Below are 17923 nucleotides of genomic sequence, written 5' to 3'. Positions count from 1 at the left end.
TCCTAGTCAGAAACCAACCTTTAGATAATTTATATGAACTCATGTCTCCGAAGATTTCTATTTCAACACTAGCTATCTTGAGTAGTTACCTTAACCAGCGCATATGCTCTTTTGCTCCTTGCATTAGTCTTTTGATCTATAATATTAACTTGAAAGTGGTAAAAACTGTCATCGTTCATAAAGACTGCTGTCCTAATTAATTCGTAGTCATTTGAGATCTTATATTTATCATGATTTAGTTTCATTGTGAACTTGTATGTTTTTTTTTTCCATTCTGACTTTTGTGTTGGTACAGTGAGTACACGAAAAAAGTGTTGATTTCAGCCTCATATATACACCTGAAATGCAAGGAATTTGGAAAATACACATCAGAGTACCCTACTATTAGCCCACGGATATTATTATCCGGTCCAGCAGGTATTACCACAAATTTTCCATCTTAAGGTATATGGCAGTACTTCATGCCATCCATCTCTTTTATCCTTTATCCTGCCTATGCTTACTGTCTCTTACGGTCTTACAGGATCTGAAATTTATCAGGAAACCTTGGCAAAGGCACTTGCTCGGCATTTTGGTGCCAGATTGCTTATAATTGATTCTCTCTTGTTGCCTGGTGTAAGCTGCTATGAACAATCTATTTAAATTTGTTCTTTTCAGATAGTATTTCACTTTCTTTATTTATCGTAGTAGCGTGCTTTGAAGTTCACAGTGGAAAGTTATCTTGTCAATTAGCACTTCTCTTGTTGCCCAGGATTTCAAGCTAAATTTTGGGAAGCTGACACTACTTGCATGTTTTTTCAAGTTTGTTTTAAACACCTGCATATGATTTTAGGGAATATCTTCAAAGGATGCAGAATCTGTTAAGGAAGGTCTAAGAACAGAAAAATCAGGCATTTTTTCTAAGCAACGTACTGGACAGGCTGACAGCCTACAGCCTAAAAGACCAACTTCTAGCGTAGAGGCTGATATTGTGGGGACATCTATGTTTAATTCGCAGCCTCATCCAAAGCAGGAGACATCAACAGCATCTTCCAAGAACCACAAATTTAAAACAGGTGCATGATTCCTCACTTCATCACTTCATCACTGTCATGCTCTTATAACCAAGGTTTTAAATTTCGGTTTCGGTTTCGGCTTCGGCTGACATTCGGGAAAAAAAGAACTTTATTCGTTTCAAAATTTCGGAAATTCGTAAAATTTTGAAAAAAATATCATTTTCCGAAATTGAAACTGGATTTTTCCGAAATATCGGTATTTCGGCCGAAATTTAAAACCATGCTTATAACTTCTTGTTGATGCTGTATTTTCTGCATTCCATCAATTGAAATACAATTTGATTGACCCATATCAGTCGTGGAAATTTATTTGTTCAGGTGATAGAGTAAAATATGTGGGGTCAACACCTTCTTCTGGATTTCCTCCTCTCCATGCTCAGAGGTATCTTCTGCTCAGTTACTTCTGATATCTTGTTTTGCATTCGGGAAAGTTCTGTTATATCCCTGGGTGCATGGTAGTTATTTGATTTAATTCAACCCAGCTTACTCTTTCTTCTTGACATGGTTTGCCATTGAATTTTAGTTCAATAGCAGATCGTTGCCTATCATGTGTGAATTTTTTTGAACAATAAACCCTAGGCTTTGATTTTTAAAGAAAATTAAGTGTACAAAGTAGAACTTTAGCCATTATCGCTTTTGGTGATGGCTTTTTTGGTTGGCAAGTACAAGAGAAAGGAGGTGATTTTGCAGGAAAAAAGTGTAGTAGTTGATATATGCAGTCTATAGTTCACTAGAGACTGGTCATATGTTGACAAGTAATCATACTGCGCAATGTTGCGAGAGCTCGATCTTCTTCCTCAAAATACTTCAGAAGTGGCAAAAAGGATTGGTGGCTCCAAAGAGGTCCTTTTTATGGGAAGGAAAGGAGGATGGCAAGAAGCTAAAACACCTGGAAGTGTGAAGAGTTGTGCAAAATCTGAAAGAAGGGTTGGTCTTAGCGTAGGGAATGCGTGTGTAAGGAATAATCCCAGCTTGGGGAGGTGGATTGGAGATTTTGTGAGGAGTGAGATATATTAGAAATCACAGATAAGTCGTGGATACATGAGTATGTTATGGTTTGTTACTTAACTAATGACAGTGATTAGTGTAATTTATATCATTATATAAGCGAGTGATTAGGGCTGTAATGATTTTTAAATAATGTAATACAAAGTTACAAACCCCACAAAATATGCGGGTTCCCTATTCTCTCTAAGAATTCCATCCGCTTCCTTTCATACAAGTTGCAAGAGTTTTTACATGGTATCAAATCATATGTAAACAAAGATTCAAGAGGAGTAATTCTATTCTTCATTGGAAGTAAATCGCGAAAATCCATAACTCTCTATCCTCGTGTGTCGTTTGTTTTAGTGCTCCCTTCTGCTATTAGATCTAAGGCCTTGGAGTCATAGGCTCATTCTCTTATTACCTGTAGGCATTTCCTTCTGTTATCTCATCTGAGGCCTTAGAATTATTTCTTGATTCTTTATCCAAGTCATTGCATCCTCGATCTTGAATTATACTTTCTTGAAGGTCGAACCTAGATCTTAAAACCAAGGTTACCGGAAACGCCCCTGGAAGGTGGGAAGCGCACTTCCGAGGAATTGCGTTTTGGAAGTGGGAAACACCATGCTTCCCAAAAACTGGGGAAGCATGTTTCCGATTCGTGGGAAGTGCATTTTCTTTTTTTTTTTTTTTATTCATTTCATCCTATCATTTTTAAAATTTTAAGTTTGTATTAAATCATAGCTATGTATTTATGGAGATTCTTAATTGACTAATTATAAGAAGAGGTATGTATTTAAAGTTTTCTTTTTATTTTCCCTATTCTCTGTTTTTCTTTATTTTTTGATGTTTTGAATATTGATTAAATTGTTTTTAATTGATTGATCACAGGAAGAGGCAGAAGAAACGAATCAAGAAACACAAGAAAAATTAGAAATAAGTTAATCTGAGTTGAGACATTGATTAAATTAAAATTCTAAATCAACCTTTTAACACTTCAATACTTTAATGTTCATTTTCATATGTATATGATTATAATCTATTTGTGTTTTTTTTTTTTTTTTTTTGAAAAATATCATTTATAGAGTATATGTTCAGTAGTTATTCTCCATAATTCACTATGAGAAGTTAGATAATTTATTTTAATGTGTATGTAATGTTGATGTGTTATAAAGTCGTGTACTTATATACTTGTTACTATATAGATTAAGTGATTTTAGTTAGTTACTTTATTTAAGTGATTAATTGTACATTTAAGTGAAAACTTATCTATTAATCACACTTCATTTTAGTGTATTGCAATGTTAGTGTATACAGGTAGTTATATTCAATTAAGACGAAAAGTGATGTTTGTTAGCTTCTTCATTTTAGTGATTAGTTATTTAATCATTTAAGTGATTAAGCATTTAATTGCCTATTCTAGACTTGAGAAAATTTTGTATTAACTTTGATATTTTATATTTTGATCAATGGTTGATGCTTTTTAGAATTTTGATCTGTTTATGGTGGTTAGATTTGATTTGTTTATGTTACTCGGAAACTTGGATTTACATGCTTTTAAATTTTACAAACATTGAAAAATAGATTATTAAAACTTATTTCTAATTGTCGCTTATTTTTTACAATTATTTATTTTTTATATTTTTCAATAATTTTTGGGAGATGATATTTTCAACTATCCCCGCCGGATGATGCGCCCCCCTTTTTAACATGAATTGCCGATTGCGGGCAGACTTTAAAGCTTTTTGACGTCAAATCACGTTAAAAGGGGGGCGCTTTTTGACGTCAAATCACGTTAAAAGGGTGGGCTCATCATCCTACAGAGGGGGGGTTGAAAAAATATCGCCCTAATTTTTTTCGCTTTTTTTTTTTTTTTGCTTCTTGTTTGCTTCGCTTTTATGCTTTCTCGTCTCTTCCCTAACCATTTGCGCTTCCCGCTTCCTCCTTTTCGGAGAGCCCTCGCTTCCCGCACTGGCAAGTGGCAACTATCTATGCTTGAAACCAAGATTGGTTATTCAAAACCTTAAATCTTCTATTCAAAATCTTTGAAACCCTAATCCATCCAACTTTTCCCTATGAAATTCTAATTCTGTTCTCTAACCTTTTTTAACGCTCAATTCACCTCAACCATCTATTGGAAACCCTAATCTTTATCCAACTTTCATCCAAAACCCTAATCTCTATCTCTAGTCCATTTTTAGCCCTAATTCTCATCTAGGCTTTATCCAAAACCATAATCCATCTTTATCCTATATATATATGCTTGTTAGAACATAAACAGTGTTATTTACCAAAAGAATAAAACAAATTAGAAGAGTTATTTCATCATGATATTGCAGTGTAAATATATGATATTTAGAACATAAATATTCTTAGTTACCAAGAGTATAAAACAAATTAGAAGAGTTATTTCATCATGATGTTGCAGTGTAAATCTACGAGGCTTTGGAAAATAATTGCTTGTTGAGTTCTTGCCTATCTCCCATGTTTGTTGGTTTATGCTTTTTGTTGTTTGTAGGGGCCCAACATATGGCTATCGAGGCAAAGTAGTCCTTGCATTTGAAGTAAATGGATCCCCTAAAGTTGGAGTTAGATTTGACAAACGAATACCAGAAGGTAACGATCTTGGAGGACATTGTGAAGAAGCTCATGGTTTCTATTGCACCGGTGATTCTCTCAGCCTAGTCATCATTCTATTTCTGTTTGACAAAAAAAATCCTATTCTCGTCAGATTTTCTTTTATTTTTTCTTTATCTTGCTATTTTTCTTCTTCAGTACTGTTGGGAGTTAGGATAGTTTCTTTTATTTTCCTTTTCAGCTGATTTACTTCGTCCCGATAATTCTGGCGGTGAGGACACTGACAAATTTGCCATCGATGAACTGTATGAGGTGTGCATGATGGCTTCTGTATGGATCAACGGATGTGTTTATTGTTAATCTTCTATATAGTTTCTGCTTTCTGATGCAATTTTCTTCCCAGGTTGCCTGTTCTGAGAGTAAAAATGGTCCATTGATATTGTTTGTGAAAGACATAGAGAAGTCTTTGGCAAGCAACTCTGATGCATATTCAACTATCAAGAGTAAGCTTGAAAATTTGCCGGACGGTGTGGTTTTTATTGGATCACATACTCAGATAGACAACCGTAAGGAAAAGGTACCATAATACTGTTCTTAAGTTGTTCATTTTTTAAGTTCTAATTGAAGTTCCTTTTGGCGATGAATAATATCTTTTGTTCAAAAAAATAATATCCTTTGTGCCTAAGAAATACAATGCTGCCCTATTCATGCTGACATATAATTCATTTTGCAGTCGCATCCAGGTGGTCTCCTTTTTACAAAATTTGGAAGCAACCAAACAGCACTGCTCGACTTTGCTTTCCCAGTATGACCAAACATTTGTATTCCGAGTTGTTTGGATATGTGCACTTCATTTTTATTAATTTGTGTCATAGCCTAGGGCTTCTTATGCATTTTGGATTTCTGAATGTGTTAGTTTTTATCTTCTGTATGATATCATTTGGTATGGGGACAGAAAGTGGAGCATATAGGTCACCAACTGAATATTGGTGGTCTTTTTTCAATGGAAGGACCTGGGAATGGGATTATAAGTTATCATTAAGGATATGTTGATGTTAAAACCACAACAGTATGGTTTGGTCTCTCTTGGAGATCTTGAACTTTTTTTTTCCCTCTCTTGGAGATCTTGAACTTATTTATGAAAATGGGAAGGGAGAACAGGAAAAAAAGAAAGCACACGCAAAAAAAATTTGGTGTGCGTCTCCGAGAAAATGGCCACTGGGTGACGATGCCAGGTGGGATTAATAAGTTAGCATTAAGATTATGAGGATATTAATATCAACGAAGTATGGTTTGATCTCCCTTGGAGATCTTCTACACATTTTTGCTGTTTTTGGGCCCTTGATAGGACTCTATCCTGACTTGCGATGGATTTTTATTTCTGAACTGGTTTGGTCGTTAACACTTTGTGTTGTGGATTAATTCAAGCATCAATCATAATTTCATTAGGAATTATACAGCGAGAGGCTCATTAGATGCCTAATTTGGGCCTAGCTAATTATGTCAGCATGGTCTCGATCCTTCATCTTTTGGGGTGGTGGGCCCTAGGAATCATGTAGATTTAATCCACTGGGACAGGAAATTCCCAACAATCCCCTATTAGGACTTGAATGTGAACTGTTGGTCATTTTTTAACCATTCTTTTGCTGGCTCTGAAAATGATTTTCAGGCCATGTCATCATATGGGCGGGTCTGGATCTCATATTAAACCCGTTTGTTTGTCATTCCGTGCATTTTCTTGTTTGTTTGTTTTTTTCTATCTTTTATCTTAGTCTTTTCCCTCATTAGCAAACATGGAGCATAATGGCTCAAGCGCTAAAGAAACTGGAGGGAAAAGACATCGGGTTGGATGGATAATGATTTGCACCACAAATAGGGAGATGATCCCCCTCCCCCCGGACTATGCGCTCCCTTTAACGTGAATTGTGGGCAGACTTTAATGTTTTTTGACCTCAAATCACACTAAAAGGGGGGGCGCATAATCCTGAGCGGGGCGGGGGGACCATCTACCCACAAATAACATGCTTCTTTTTGCTGTATAATTTCCTAATTGATATTTCTTTATTTTTTAATTGGGTCATGGTAGTGGGTGTTTTAGTAGTTCGCTTCATAGCATTGTCAATTATTGTCATACAAGAGTTCTGATAGGGAAAATATCACAAATTATACAGCTGGCATGTGATGCCAAAAAACTACATTGTTACTTGTTGAACCTAACATTTTCATTGACATTAGTCTCTAGCATTATGCTTCATAGCATTGTCAATCGTTGATGTATCTTTATATGTTATGTATGTGTACTTTTCGCTGAATAATAAAAATAATTATCAAAATAAACAGATAATGATGAAAGGCTTCATAGGGGAAAAGTTCCCAGTATAATCTGGCAGCTGGTGCCAAGACACTACTACATTTTATGTTATACAATATTTCTCCAAAACACTACTACAGTTGCATGCCGTTATCATATCTGCTTATTTTTCCCAGTATAATCAATATACTTCAGTTGCATGCTCTGCTTTGCACATGTTCTCTGTCCAAATCAGTCTTCCTTGCATACATACATATATTGATTGGTCTTTGCTCCACTTTTACTCACTTTTTTTTCGTGAAAATTTTATTTCATCACAATTTTCATAAAAAGCAACAAGATTTGTGAGGTGTTCACTCACAACGTCAAATGGGGTGTGGGAAATGGCTCGCGTTGCTTATCATCTTCACACCACTGAATGAACATTATTATGATGCCTGTGTAGTGACTTACTCCCCTTAGAGTACTTGATTCATGGTTGTCTCGGTACTGTGCAGGACAACCTCAGTAGGCTACATGAACGGAGCAAAGAAATCCCAAAGACAATGAAGCAACTTAGTAAACTTTTCCCAAATAAAATAAATATACAGCTCCCACAGGTATTAGATGTGTATTGAGTTTCTATTGCGATATTATTGTTTTATATCCCTTGTAGAAGCTTTAGCTTATTTTTCGAGGAACTGTTACAGGATGAGAGCATACTTTTAGATTGGAAACAGCAATTGGATCGCGATGTTGAAACTCTTAAAGGAAAGTCAAATATTCTTAACATTCGCTCTGTAAGTTGCAACACACCATTGCTCCAGATTATATTATTGATCGTCCCAACTATGATTGCTTCACACACACATATAGATATTCTGATGTTATGAATCAATTTTGTTTTGTCTTCACATGTAAATGAGTACCAGTTGCTTCATGAATTGCATACAAGTAACCAATTGCATGAAAAAGTGACAGTAATGTCGAAATGGTCTTAGAAATAAACACAAACTTCTAAGGTTTGCTGAACTCCTCTATGCTTCCGTGGTCATGCTTTAACCCAGGAGGGTTGCCGAACTTTTGAGATTTCTAGGTTTGTTAAGATGGTGAGAGATGTGCTGAATCTCGATAATTTTTTCTTTCCATTATCCTTGAAAATATCTTTTTTAACCTGAAATTTATCTAGGAACTTGGGCCGCTACCTTAAATTTACCTAGGAGGTTTACTAGGAGGGTTGCCGAACGTTTGGAATTCCTTGGTTTGTTAAGATGATCATGGATGTGCTGAAGCTCGATAATTTTTTCTTACCATTGTCCTTGAAAAGATATTTTTTTAACCCGGAATTTATCTAGGAGCTCGGACTGGTACCTTAAACTTTATTGATAAGAGAAGAAAGCATACAAAAGGAGGACGTACCGCCTCGCATCAACATCCCCCCCCCCCCCCCCCCCACCCACGCCCCTGCCAAAAAAAAAAGAAAAAGTCACCTAATCCTGATGTTAGGAATGGCTAAAGCATCACTTCTCTCCTGCTAATGGTAACTAATCCGTTCACGGGGGATCTTCCTTGTTCAAAATCTTAACTTCCAAAGAGTGGAGTATTTTTCTAATTTTAAAAATTCATAAATTCTATCATGCCCTGTTGGACTCTAAATTTTACAAAAATGGCATAATAGTAAAATCCCTTATTAAAATAAGAAGAGAGAAAAGTAGGGTTGCAACTTGGGTCTGGTTTTACCCGACCCGAAAAAAACATGGGTTGGGTTCAAAATGACCGGGTCTCGGGTAGGGTTGGGTTTAAGTTTTAAAAGCCTGTGTGATTCTAGGGTAGGGTCGGGTTTAAAGCGAAAAAACCCGACCCGCATTTCTTGCCCGCATTTTTTTTGTTTTTTAAAGCTATTATAATAATTTATATGAGGGAAATGGGGAAGAGGAAAGACGGGAAAGTGGAAAACGAGAAGTTACACGACGCATAGGCTTTCATCATATAAAATCTCACATAACGTATTTCTCTCTCTCTCTCTCTCTCTCTCTCTCTCTCTCTCTCTCAACTCCCCACTGAGAGATATCCTATCCTGGCTTTCTAGCCCTCCCTCACTAGCGTGATTCATTCCTCTGCTTTTTTTGATCGAAATCACATCTCCAATAGACCACTCTCTTTTGTTTATTTGAGATTCATTGGTATGGTTTTGATAATTTCTCCGTTATGTAGAGTTCTGCTGAGATTTCATAACAAATTTTCATTTTTTTGTGAAGCTGTGTATTAGGGCTTTGAAAAGAATGAAAAAACGATCTGTTTCTGAACGTAGATAAGTAGGTAAGTAGGGATAATGGTAATTTCTCTGTTTTGTAGTGTTTCTGCTTAGATTTCCTAACAAATTTTTTAAAGGAAAGAAAATACGATTTGTTTCTGAACGTCTCTGGGATCTTGAGTTTCAAATCCTGAGATTAGAACTAGGAGTCGGAGATCCAGAGAGTAAAAGACCGCCTTGTCGTTGGAATGAAGTTCCCGGTGACGACTTCGTCGTCTCCCCTCCCCCTTGGCGATCAAGTACAATTCTAAATTCCTGTTACAATGCAAGATCTGTAGATCTGTGCAAGGAGCTCTCGGTTTGGTGTTTTATCATTATTGGGTTGGAATTTAGAAAATTGAGGATCTTGAGTCTGTTCAATGTTGGTGCCAATTATAATGTGGAGTTTTACATGTAATTCTTCTCTGGTTGATCGTTACACCTGGAATGCATCTCACGACCGTTAAATGTTTGTGGAAATGAACACAACAGTTAAACTATGATAAAAAAAGAGTCTTAAACTAGTTAATATTAACCATTAGTGGACATTTGTTTGGAAGTTAAATCAGCAGCTTATTGTCCATTCGGTTATGATACAAACACTACTTAGTTGTTTTGATACAAACACTACTGAGCTTCATGCCATTACTGTTAGTGTTGACTGATATGTATGCATAGAGTTTTTAAACCTATGGTTCAGCAGATAATTTCAACCGAATGGTTCTAGATCTCACGCTACTCATTCAAAGATCACTAAGCCCTCCATAGCATAACTGATTTACAAGAATTGTCTTACTAAAGGGTCTTGTAGTTGAAATTTCTGTGTTCTTTCACCCTTGAAACCCACCTTCAATTGGAGAAACCTCCCTTAAATGCGGTGTAATTGATACTAGAGCTCACCCTGAACAACAAAAAGGATGAACAAAAGGATTTGAATAGCATCTGCACACAAGCACAATTGCACATGTCTATGTAATGAAGCAGCTTTAGTACTTGCAATAGCTTATTGTCTCAGTTCACATGTTAGCTTTTCTTTTGCCTGTTTTTATAGTAATTTTTGAGGTTGATGTTTGAGTGTTTGAGGTGCTTTCTACTCCCATTTGTATAAATTCACAGCTCTCCATAGCATAATTGGTGGCCTTCCCATTCCTCTTCACGGAGAAAATGACATTTACAAGCATGTTAAGGGCGATAATGTCGAAAAACCCGACCCGACCCAGCCCGAGAAACTATCTCGGGCAGGGCCGGGTTTACGAATCGTGGGTTTTCCAAAAAAAACCCGACCCAATCCGGCCCGAGATAGTTTCTCTGGTAGGGTAGGGTTCTTGAAAACCTGACCCGCCGTACCCGAGTTGCAACCCTAGAGAAAAGGGGTGGTTACAGAATAATACCTTCGAGCCAAGGAAATGGGAAATTACTAAAATACCCTTATATCAAAATCAAGTCTTGCAAGCCTCATAACTCTTCCACTTACAAAACTTGAGAGGGCAATTATTGGACTCGAAATTTCACAAAAAGGGCGTAATACTAAAATCCCATATTAAAATAAGAAGAGAGAGAAAAGGGATGGTTACGCATCATGTTTTGCCTTAAAAGGATAAACATAAAAGTTAAAATAAAAAGGAGCTCACGACTAAAGGAAAAGAAATCCCTAAATTTTATAGAGCAAAATAACTCTTGTAAAAGGAAGAGATGAGTGATCCACTTTTCAAAAGGGAGGGAGTTACATAACTCCCCACAAAAGAGGAAGTGGAGATCGTGAAGTTGAGAGATAAGTGGTAAGGTGGCAGTTGCCTAACCACTTTAAAAGAACTCTATAAATAGAGCGAAGATCAAGGTTGCCAAGGCGGGAATCGAAAGCGGGATTCAAAAGCGGGAATCGAAGGCTCCTGGGATGGTGGGAAGCGGGAATCGTGGGTTTGCTAGAGAGTCGACGGGGATTCGATGGGGATTCGTCGGGGAATCACTGGGGAGTTGGGATTCGCTGGGGATTCGCAGGGAATCAGCTGGGAATCGGGGTTTCCCAAAATTGGGAATCGGGGTTCCCTAGAATCGGGGATTCGAATCGAATCACGGTTCGGATTCGCGAATTCCCAACTCCAGGTACGAATCCTGCTTCCTTGGTGAAGATCCTTCAGCAAATGATCGGATCTTCTAGGGCGAAAAGGCTACACGAAAGGAGAAACAGAAGAAAGAGAGGGAGAAAGCTGAGAAAAGATTTGGCTAACAATTTTCTTTTTCCTTCTTCCTTCTTTCTTTCTTTTGCAGATTTTCTTCGGGGAAGAAGACCTTTCTCTTTCATAGAGAGGATGAAGAAAATCCCTTTAGAGTCTATTCAAGGGACTTTCTAAAGATCCCTTTAGGATCTCTTCCCATAGAATCCTTAAAGGGAGAAGATCTTTCTCTTTCAGGAGAAAAGATGATAAAGATGGCGGTTTCCTCCCAAAAGATAAAGACGACGGTTTCCCCACAAAAGAAAAAAAGGCCTTTCTCCTTCATGAGAAGGATGAAGAAAATCCCTTTAAAGTCTCTTCCAGGGACTTTCTAAATGTCCCCCTAGGATTTCTTCTCAAAGACTCTTTAAAAGGAGAAGCCCTTTCTCTTCTAGGAGAAAGATGAGAAAGACAGTGGTTTCCCCCCAAAAGATAAAGACGGCGGTTTCCCCAAAAGGGCGGAACAAATCTACTCATTCTTTTATTCCAGTTAGTAAGAGGGATCTTGAACTAAGAAATAGACCCTAGAAGCTAAAAGAGGGTATCCTGAGCAATTGCAATAATTGGGTTCATTGATATTCCTGGTATAGTAGATGCTATCACACATACAATCATACTCAATTCGATGGAATTGTTTGATCTTAAAGGAGATCTTCTATAATTTCGCGCCGCGTAGGTGGATTAGTCCGAGTGGAGAGAAAAAAAAGGATTGAACTGAAAATCTTTTCTGGAGATATCCATTTTCCTGGAGAGACAGATAAGATCTCCCAGCACAGCGGCATCTTGATACCACCAGGAATGGGAAAAAAAATTCTAAGGAATAAAAAAAATTAAAAAATTGGAACTATGTCCAACGGATCACACCTACCAAGAAAAAGTATTTTGTTTCAGTTTGACCCGTAGTCACATATGAAATAGCTGATGGTATCAATTTAGCAACACTTTTTCCTCATGATCTATTGCAAGAAAGGGATAATGTGAAATTCCGACTTGAAAATTATATCCTTTATAGAAATGGCAAACCAATTCGAGGAATTTATTACATTTATTACACAAGTATTCAATTACTTCGTACTTGTTTAGTATTGAATTGGGACCAAGGCCGAAATGGTTCTATAGAAAAGGTTCAGGCTTCCATTGTTGAAGACATTTTTCTTTCATGAGAAGGATGGAGAAAATCCATTTAGAATCTCTTTCCAGAGACTCTCTAAAGGTCCCTTTAGGATCTCTTCTCTGAGACTCGTTAAAAGGAGAAGACCTTTCTCTTGGAGGAGAAAGACGATAAAGATGACGCCTCCCTAAAGAAAAATGAAGAAAGTCCCTATGACAAAGAAATTTCATCTGAAAAGATCTGTTGACAAAAATCAAATCTTTCTGGAGGATAATTAAATAGGGAACCTCTTGATGGATAATTAGATGTATTTTCTTTCTTCAAGAAATGTAATTAACGGAAGTGTACGATCCCTACCAAAAGTAATTAAACCTCTTCTCACTAAAGAGGGAAATTTGATTTCAATTCATTTTTTGTGTGATTATCTTTTTCATGCATGTAAAATTTGTTGCGAACATGTCCAAACATTATTAAATCCCAAAAGTTCGGTAAAAAAATCTCATAATTTGATCTCTTAGTTTTTTTTCATCTAGTCAGGCACCGGTCTAACACAAGCATTTCATCTGATAGTGATTTTCCTTTAAATGTTGGATCTTTACAACCTTGATGTTATGATGGATTGAGTTCTAGAGGATAGATGATGACCCTGTTCTTCAAACTTTTAGCAATTTTTCATGTTTTTGGATTTTTAAAAAAAATCTAACTATTAAAAAGAAAAAAAGAAAATTCTTCGGTCGTACCATCTTTTCCGAAACGAAATGCCGAAACGGCCAAAATGCCGAAATATTCCGTTCCACTGACCTAAACGAAACAACGAACGAAACGGAATTGATGACTAAGATGCTGCCAATCGGAGGATGGGTTCTGGGGAGGAATGTTGACAGGTGTGTAATAATTAGACAAGTTAGTTTATGGGGTACACTAGCTTTAATTACGCTAGCTTAAAACCTATGCAAGTGATTACATTTGTCTCTTCTTATATTTTTATGTCATACCACTGTGTTGGTTGAAGTCTCCTAATCTACAAAATTTCTTCTACGCATCAATAACCAATGTGCTAGCTTTGAATTTTTCTGCTTAAACTGAATTCTTTTATGTATGTAATTAATCATATAACGGTTTCACTTTGTTTCACAAAACAATTTCTCTCTAGCTTCTAGAAAGTATATTTCTCAACTGCGACAAGTCTAAACGCAAGACGCAATAGTATATACTCACTAATTAATTGCTACCCGATCTTGTAATTGACTCCAAACTTGGGTGTCGATTTCATATTCTGTAGTGCCATAGTGGTTGGATTTTTTTCTTTTTCACCATGATGCACGCGGTTTAAAGAGTGGATCGTAAACTAGCTTGCACGGAAAACTTGATGCAATAGAACCCTTCAAGAAGAATTCTGAAGGAATTGATTGGAGTGAGCTCCAGTCAAATTCGGATATTAATTATGAAGGCGGCAAAATTAAAAAGGAAGAGAATTCCTCTACTGACTGATCTCTTTTGATGGGATTATGATTTGTTCTGTCCTTGCTTGAGCAAAAGGACTCATTATTTTTCGTGGATTTTTTTCAATTTTATTTTGAAAAACTGTTGGATAATTTTTAGTATATCTTCCTGTTTTGGTGCTCTTTTTTTTTTATGTTCTTGAGGAATCTATAAGGTAGCTGATGCTTAGCCAACACGGGGGCTCAAATGGTATGCGACATTGTGTGGATCTTGACAATAATATCCATCCATAATAGCCAAATTGACCAGAATCATACTTGAGTTTCCCTTTCTGTCCTTTTCATTTTCCCTCACTGGAAGTATCATGCTCTATAGCTAATGCAGACTCATCAGAGCCTTGCATACCTAGCTGCTAGTTTAATTCTTTCTGTATTATTCTGATAGGTTTGTTGTTGAATTCATGGCAATTACAAATATTTTCATTTTGAATTAAGTTGGCATCTATCCTACTTCATGTTTTCAGGCTTTAAAGCGGTCTGGATTGGAATGCAGTGACCTTGAAACAATATGCATAAAAGACCAAGCACTTACAAATGAAAGTCAGTACCCTTAATAGCCACCTAACGTTGCCGCGTAAAAGTGTAAAAGTTACTTGTCCAATTTACTTCATTTTCTTTGCTGTGTGGCTTATGTTACAGGTGCAGACAAGGTAGTTGGTTGGGCTCTGAGTTATCACCTTATGGATAATGCTGGAACTTTGGCCAGAGATGCTAAGATTGTTGTTTCCAGTGAAAGGTTATTCTGGTCTTCTTGAATACCATCTTCTAATACATTTGAAAATTCCAAATTCGTGTAGCTCTGATGCTATCCTGTTAACATTATCTTCTATGACTAATGTGACAGCATCAAGTATGGACTTGATATTCTACAAACAAGCCAAAGTGACTCCAAAATTTTGAAGAAATCACTTAAGGTTATCTTGATAATTTTTCTCTTTATGGTGTAGTGGCACTAGGCATTTACTGTTTTAAATCTGTTATTTAAGTTTTGTAATTTGGTCGAAAAAGATGGCTTCCTTGAAATAATTATGTTTGGCACTTTAAGGTAATAGGAACTAATCGATTTTTATTTATTGTATGCTTTTGACCTTGATTTTTTTCAGGATGTAGCCACTGAGAATGAATTTGAGAAGAGACTTTTGGCTGATGTTATTCCGCCTAGTGATATAGGAGTTACTTTTGATGACATTGGAGCCTTAGAAAATGTGAAGGACACATTGAAGGAATTGGTGATGCTTCCTTTGCAAAGGCCAGAGTTGTTCTGCAAAGGACAGCTGACAAAGGTGTAATGCTTATCCCTATTCTGAGTGCATCTCATGTTATTCAAATGCATTTATTCTCTTTGTAAAATGCTTATGTCTAGTAGTATCTGGCCGTAATTTGTTTGGTAGTGTTAGACGAAAGTTTAGACAGACAAAATAGAATGAGTTAGGGTTATCTCCCCCTGACTCATATCTTTATACTAAAACATAAAGGGATGTACAAAGTCCTAAATGCCCTGAGGCAAGTTACATATTCCAACACTCCCCCTCAAGCTGGAATGTAGATATCATACATTCCTAGCTTGTTACATATATCACTCAATTTTGACTTATTTAAGGACTTTGTAAACATATCAGCTAATTGGCCCCCTGACCGAGTAAACACAGTGCAAATCTCTCTTTTCTGGATTCTTTGACGGATAAAATGACAATCCACTTCAATATGCTTGGTGCGCTCATGGAAGACTGGATTGTTGGCAATATATATTGCAGCTTTGTTGTCGCAATAAAGCTGCGAAGGAGAAGATGAAATGAAGCCAATTTCAGAAAGAAGTGAACGTAGCCAAATAAGTTCCGTGCTTGTCTGTGCCATTGCCCTGTATTCAGCCTCTGCACTGGACTTAGCTATAACATCCTGCTTCTTACTCTTCCATGAAACAAGATTGCCACCTACAAATGTACAATACTCAGTGGTGGACCGTCTATCTGCTGGGGATCCAGCCCAATCTGCATCAGAGAAGCCTTCAACTTTCATATGGCCATGTCTTTTGAACATCAATCCCTTCCCTGGAGCCCCTTTCAAATACTTGAGAATCTGTGTCACCGCTGCCCAGTGAGAAGTACGTGGAGAGCTTATATACTGACTGACAACTCCAACAGCATATGAAATATCTGGCCGAGTAACCGTGAGATATATAAGTTTACCGACAAGCCTGCGATACCTGCCAGGATCCTCCAACAACTCTCCTTCTTCTGGAACGAGTTTCACATTAGGATCCATGGGTGCAGAAGCTGGTTTAACTCCAAGATTGCCTGTTTCTTTTAGCAAGTCCAAGACATACTTTCTCTGTGATAGGAACAAGCCTCTAGAAGAACGAGCAACCTCTATCCCCAAGAAATACCTGAGCTGACCCAAATCCTTAGTAGAGAATTCCTTTTGCAAGAAGGTTTTCAAACGTTGTATACCTTGTGAATTGCTCCCTGTGATGATTATGTCATCCACATAAACTATCAACAAAATACACCCAGCTGAAGAGTGATAACTGAAGACTGAGTGATCCACTGCGCATTGTTTCATGCCAAAGCGCATGACTGCCTCACTGAATCTCCCAAACCACGCACGCGGAGATTGTTTGAGGCCATAGAGTGACTTGCGTAGGCGACACGTAGGAGGAAGTCTCCTCCTGAGCAACAGACCCTGGTGGTTGCTCCATATACACCTCCTCAGTCAGGTCGCCATGAAGGCATTCTTCACATCCAGTTGATGAAGGGGCCAGCTATGATTAACAGCAAGAGACAGGAGCACACAGACAGAGGGAATTTTCGCAACGGGACTGAAGGTCTCAGTGTAGTCAACACCAAAAGTCTGAGTGTATCCTTTCGCGACTAACCGTGCTTTTAAGCGCTCGACAGTACCATCAGGGAGGTATTTGATGGAGAAAACCCACCGACAACCAACAGGACGGGCACCAGGGGGTAGAGAAACCAGATCCCATGTATCATTACTATGAAGAGCGCCCATTTATAGGTTCATAGCATCACGCCAGCCAGGATGGTCAAGAGCCTCAGCCACTGACTGTGGTAAAGACATAGAAGACAAGGAGGAAACAAAGCTCTGGAAGGTACTGGTGAGCTTATCATAAGAAACAAAACTCGAAATAGGATGTGCAGTGGAACGGGATCTCGTACGAGATGCAATAGGAGAATCAGAAACAACAGAGGAAGGCGGAAGAGAAGATACCTGAGAGCGGGAGAGAGGGATCATCGGCTCAGAAGATGATTGTGCGAGAGGAGGTAGAAGAGACCTATCTGTAACTTGGTGCCTCTGATACTGCTGTGTAATTTTAGGTGGAGCTGGCTTCTCCAACGTGGCAGAAGAAGTAGAAGCTGCAGAAGCTGGCTGCACGGAAATAGGAGATGACGGAAGAGAAGTAGGTAGATCTGGTAAGGGAAGCGAGACCTCGGACTTGAGAGAAGGGGTGAAAGATGCCGCGTCATGTTGGAAGAATGCCTCAGACTCAAAGAACGTAACATCGGCTGAGACAAACCAGCGACGCAGACGAGGGCTATAACAACGATAGCCTTTCTGCGTACGGGAATACCCCAGAAAGACAACGCTCAGACCGGAAATCGAGTTTGTCACGGCCAGGTCCAAGGTGATGAATAAAACAAAGGCATCCAAATACACGAGGTGTCACAGGAAATTGTTCCTTACTAGGAGATAAAATCTCGAAAGAAGAGGCACCCTCTAAGACAGAGGAAGGAAGGCGATTTACTAAGAAACACGCCGTGAGAAGGGCATCACTCCAATATGCCTTAGGAACACCCATCTGAAAAAGAAGAGTGCGACCTACTTCAAGCAAATAACGAAGTTTCCTCTCAGTAACACCATTCTGTTGAGAGGTGTACGCACATGA

At 37.9% G+C, this 17923-nt stretch overlaps 1 protein-coding gene across 1 annotated transcript in view; it reads left to right on the top strand.

Annotated features, from left to right (window-relative positions):
* The window catches only part of LOC143853253 (uncharacterized), a 45822-nt gene that overhangs the window by 10742 nt on the left and 17157 nt on the right, over window positions 1–17923 (top strand). The window contains exons 7-20 of the mRNA XM_077362980.1: window positions 296–417; window positions 524–615; window positions 833–1055; window positions 1374–1437; window positions 4558–4706; window positions 4858–4928; window positions 5020–5193; window positions 5350–5421; window positions 7425–7526; window positions 7617–7706; window positions 14490–14565; window positions 14665–14761; window positions 14870–14939; window positions 15129–15308. Coding sequence (XP_077219095.1) covers window positions 296–417; window positions 524–615; window positions 833–1055; window positions 1374–1437; window positions 4558–4706; window positions 4858–4928; window positions 5020–5193; window positions 5350–5421; window positions 7425–7526; window positions 7617–7706; window positions 14490–14565; window positions 14665–14761; window positions 14870–14939; window positions 15129–15308 — 1582 coding nt within the window. The remainder of the gene's footprint in view (window positions 1–295; window positions 418–523; window positions 616–832; window positions 1056–1373; window positions 1438–4557; window positions 4707–4857; window positions 4929–5019; window positions 5194–5349; window positions 5422–7424; window positions 7527–7616; window positions 7707–14489; window positions 14566–14664; window positions 14762–14869; window positions 14940–15128; window positions 15309–17923) is intronic.

The sequence above is a fragment of the Tasmannia lanceolata genome, unplaced genomic scaffold, assembly GCF_043159265.1.
Source record: "Tasmannia lanceolata isolate RefF3 unplaced genomic scaffold, GAP_Taslan_0.1 ptg000019l, whole genome shotgun sequence".
Lineage (NCBI taxonomy): Eukaryota > Viridiplantae > Streptophyta > Magnoliopsida > Canellales > Winteraceae > Tasmannia > Tasmannia lanceolata.
Note: the sequence above shows the minus strand (reverse complement) of the source record. Positions and strands in the feature narration are given on the sequence as shown.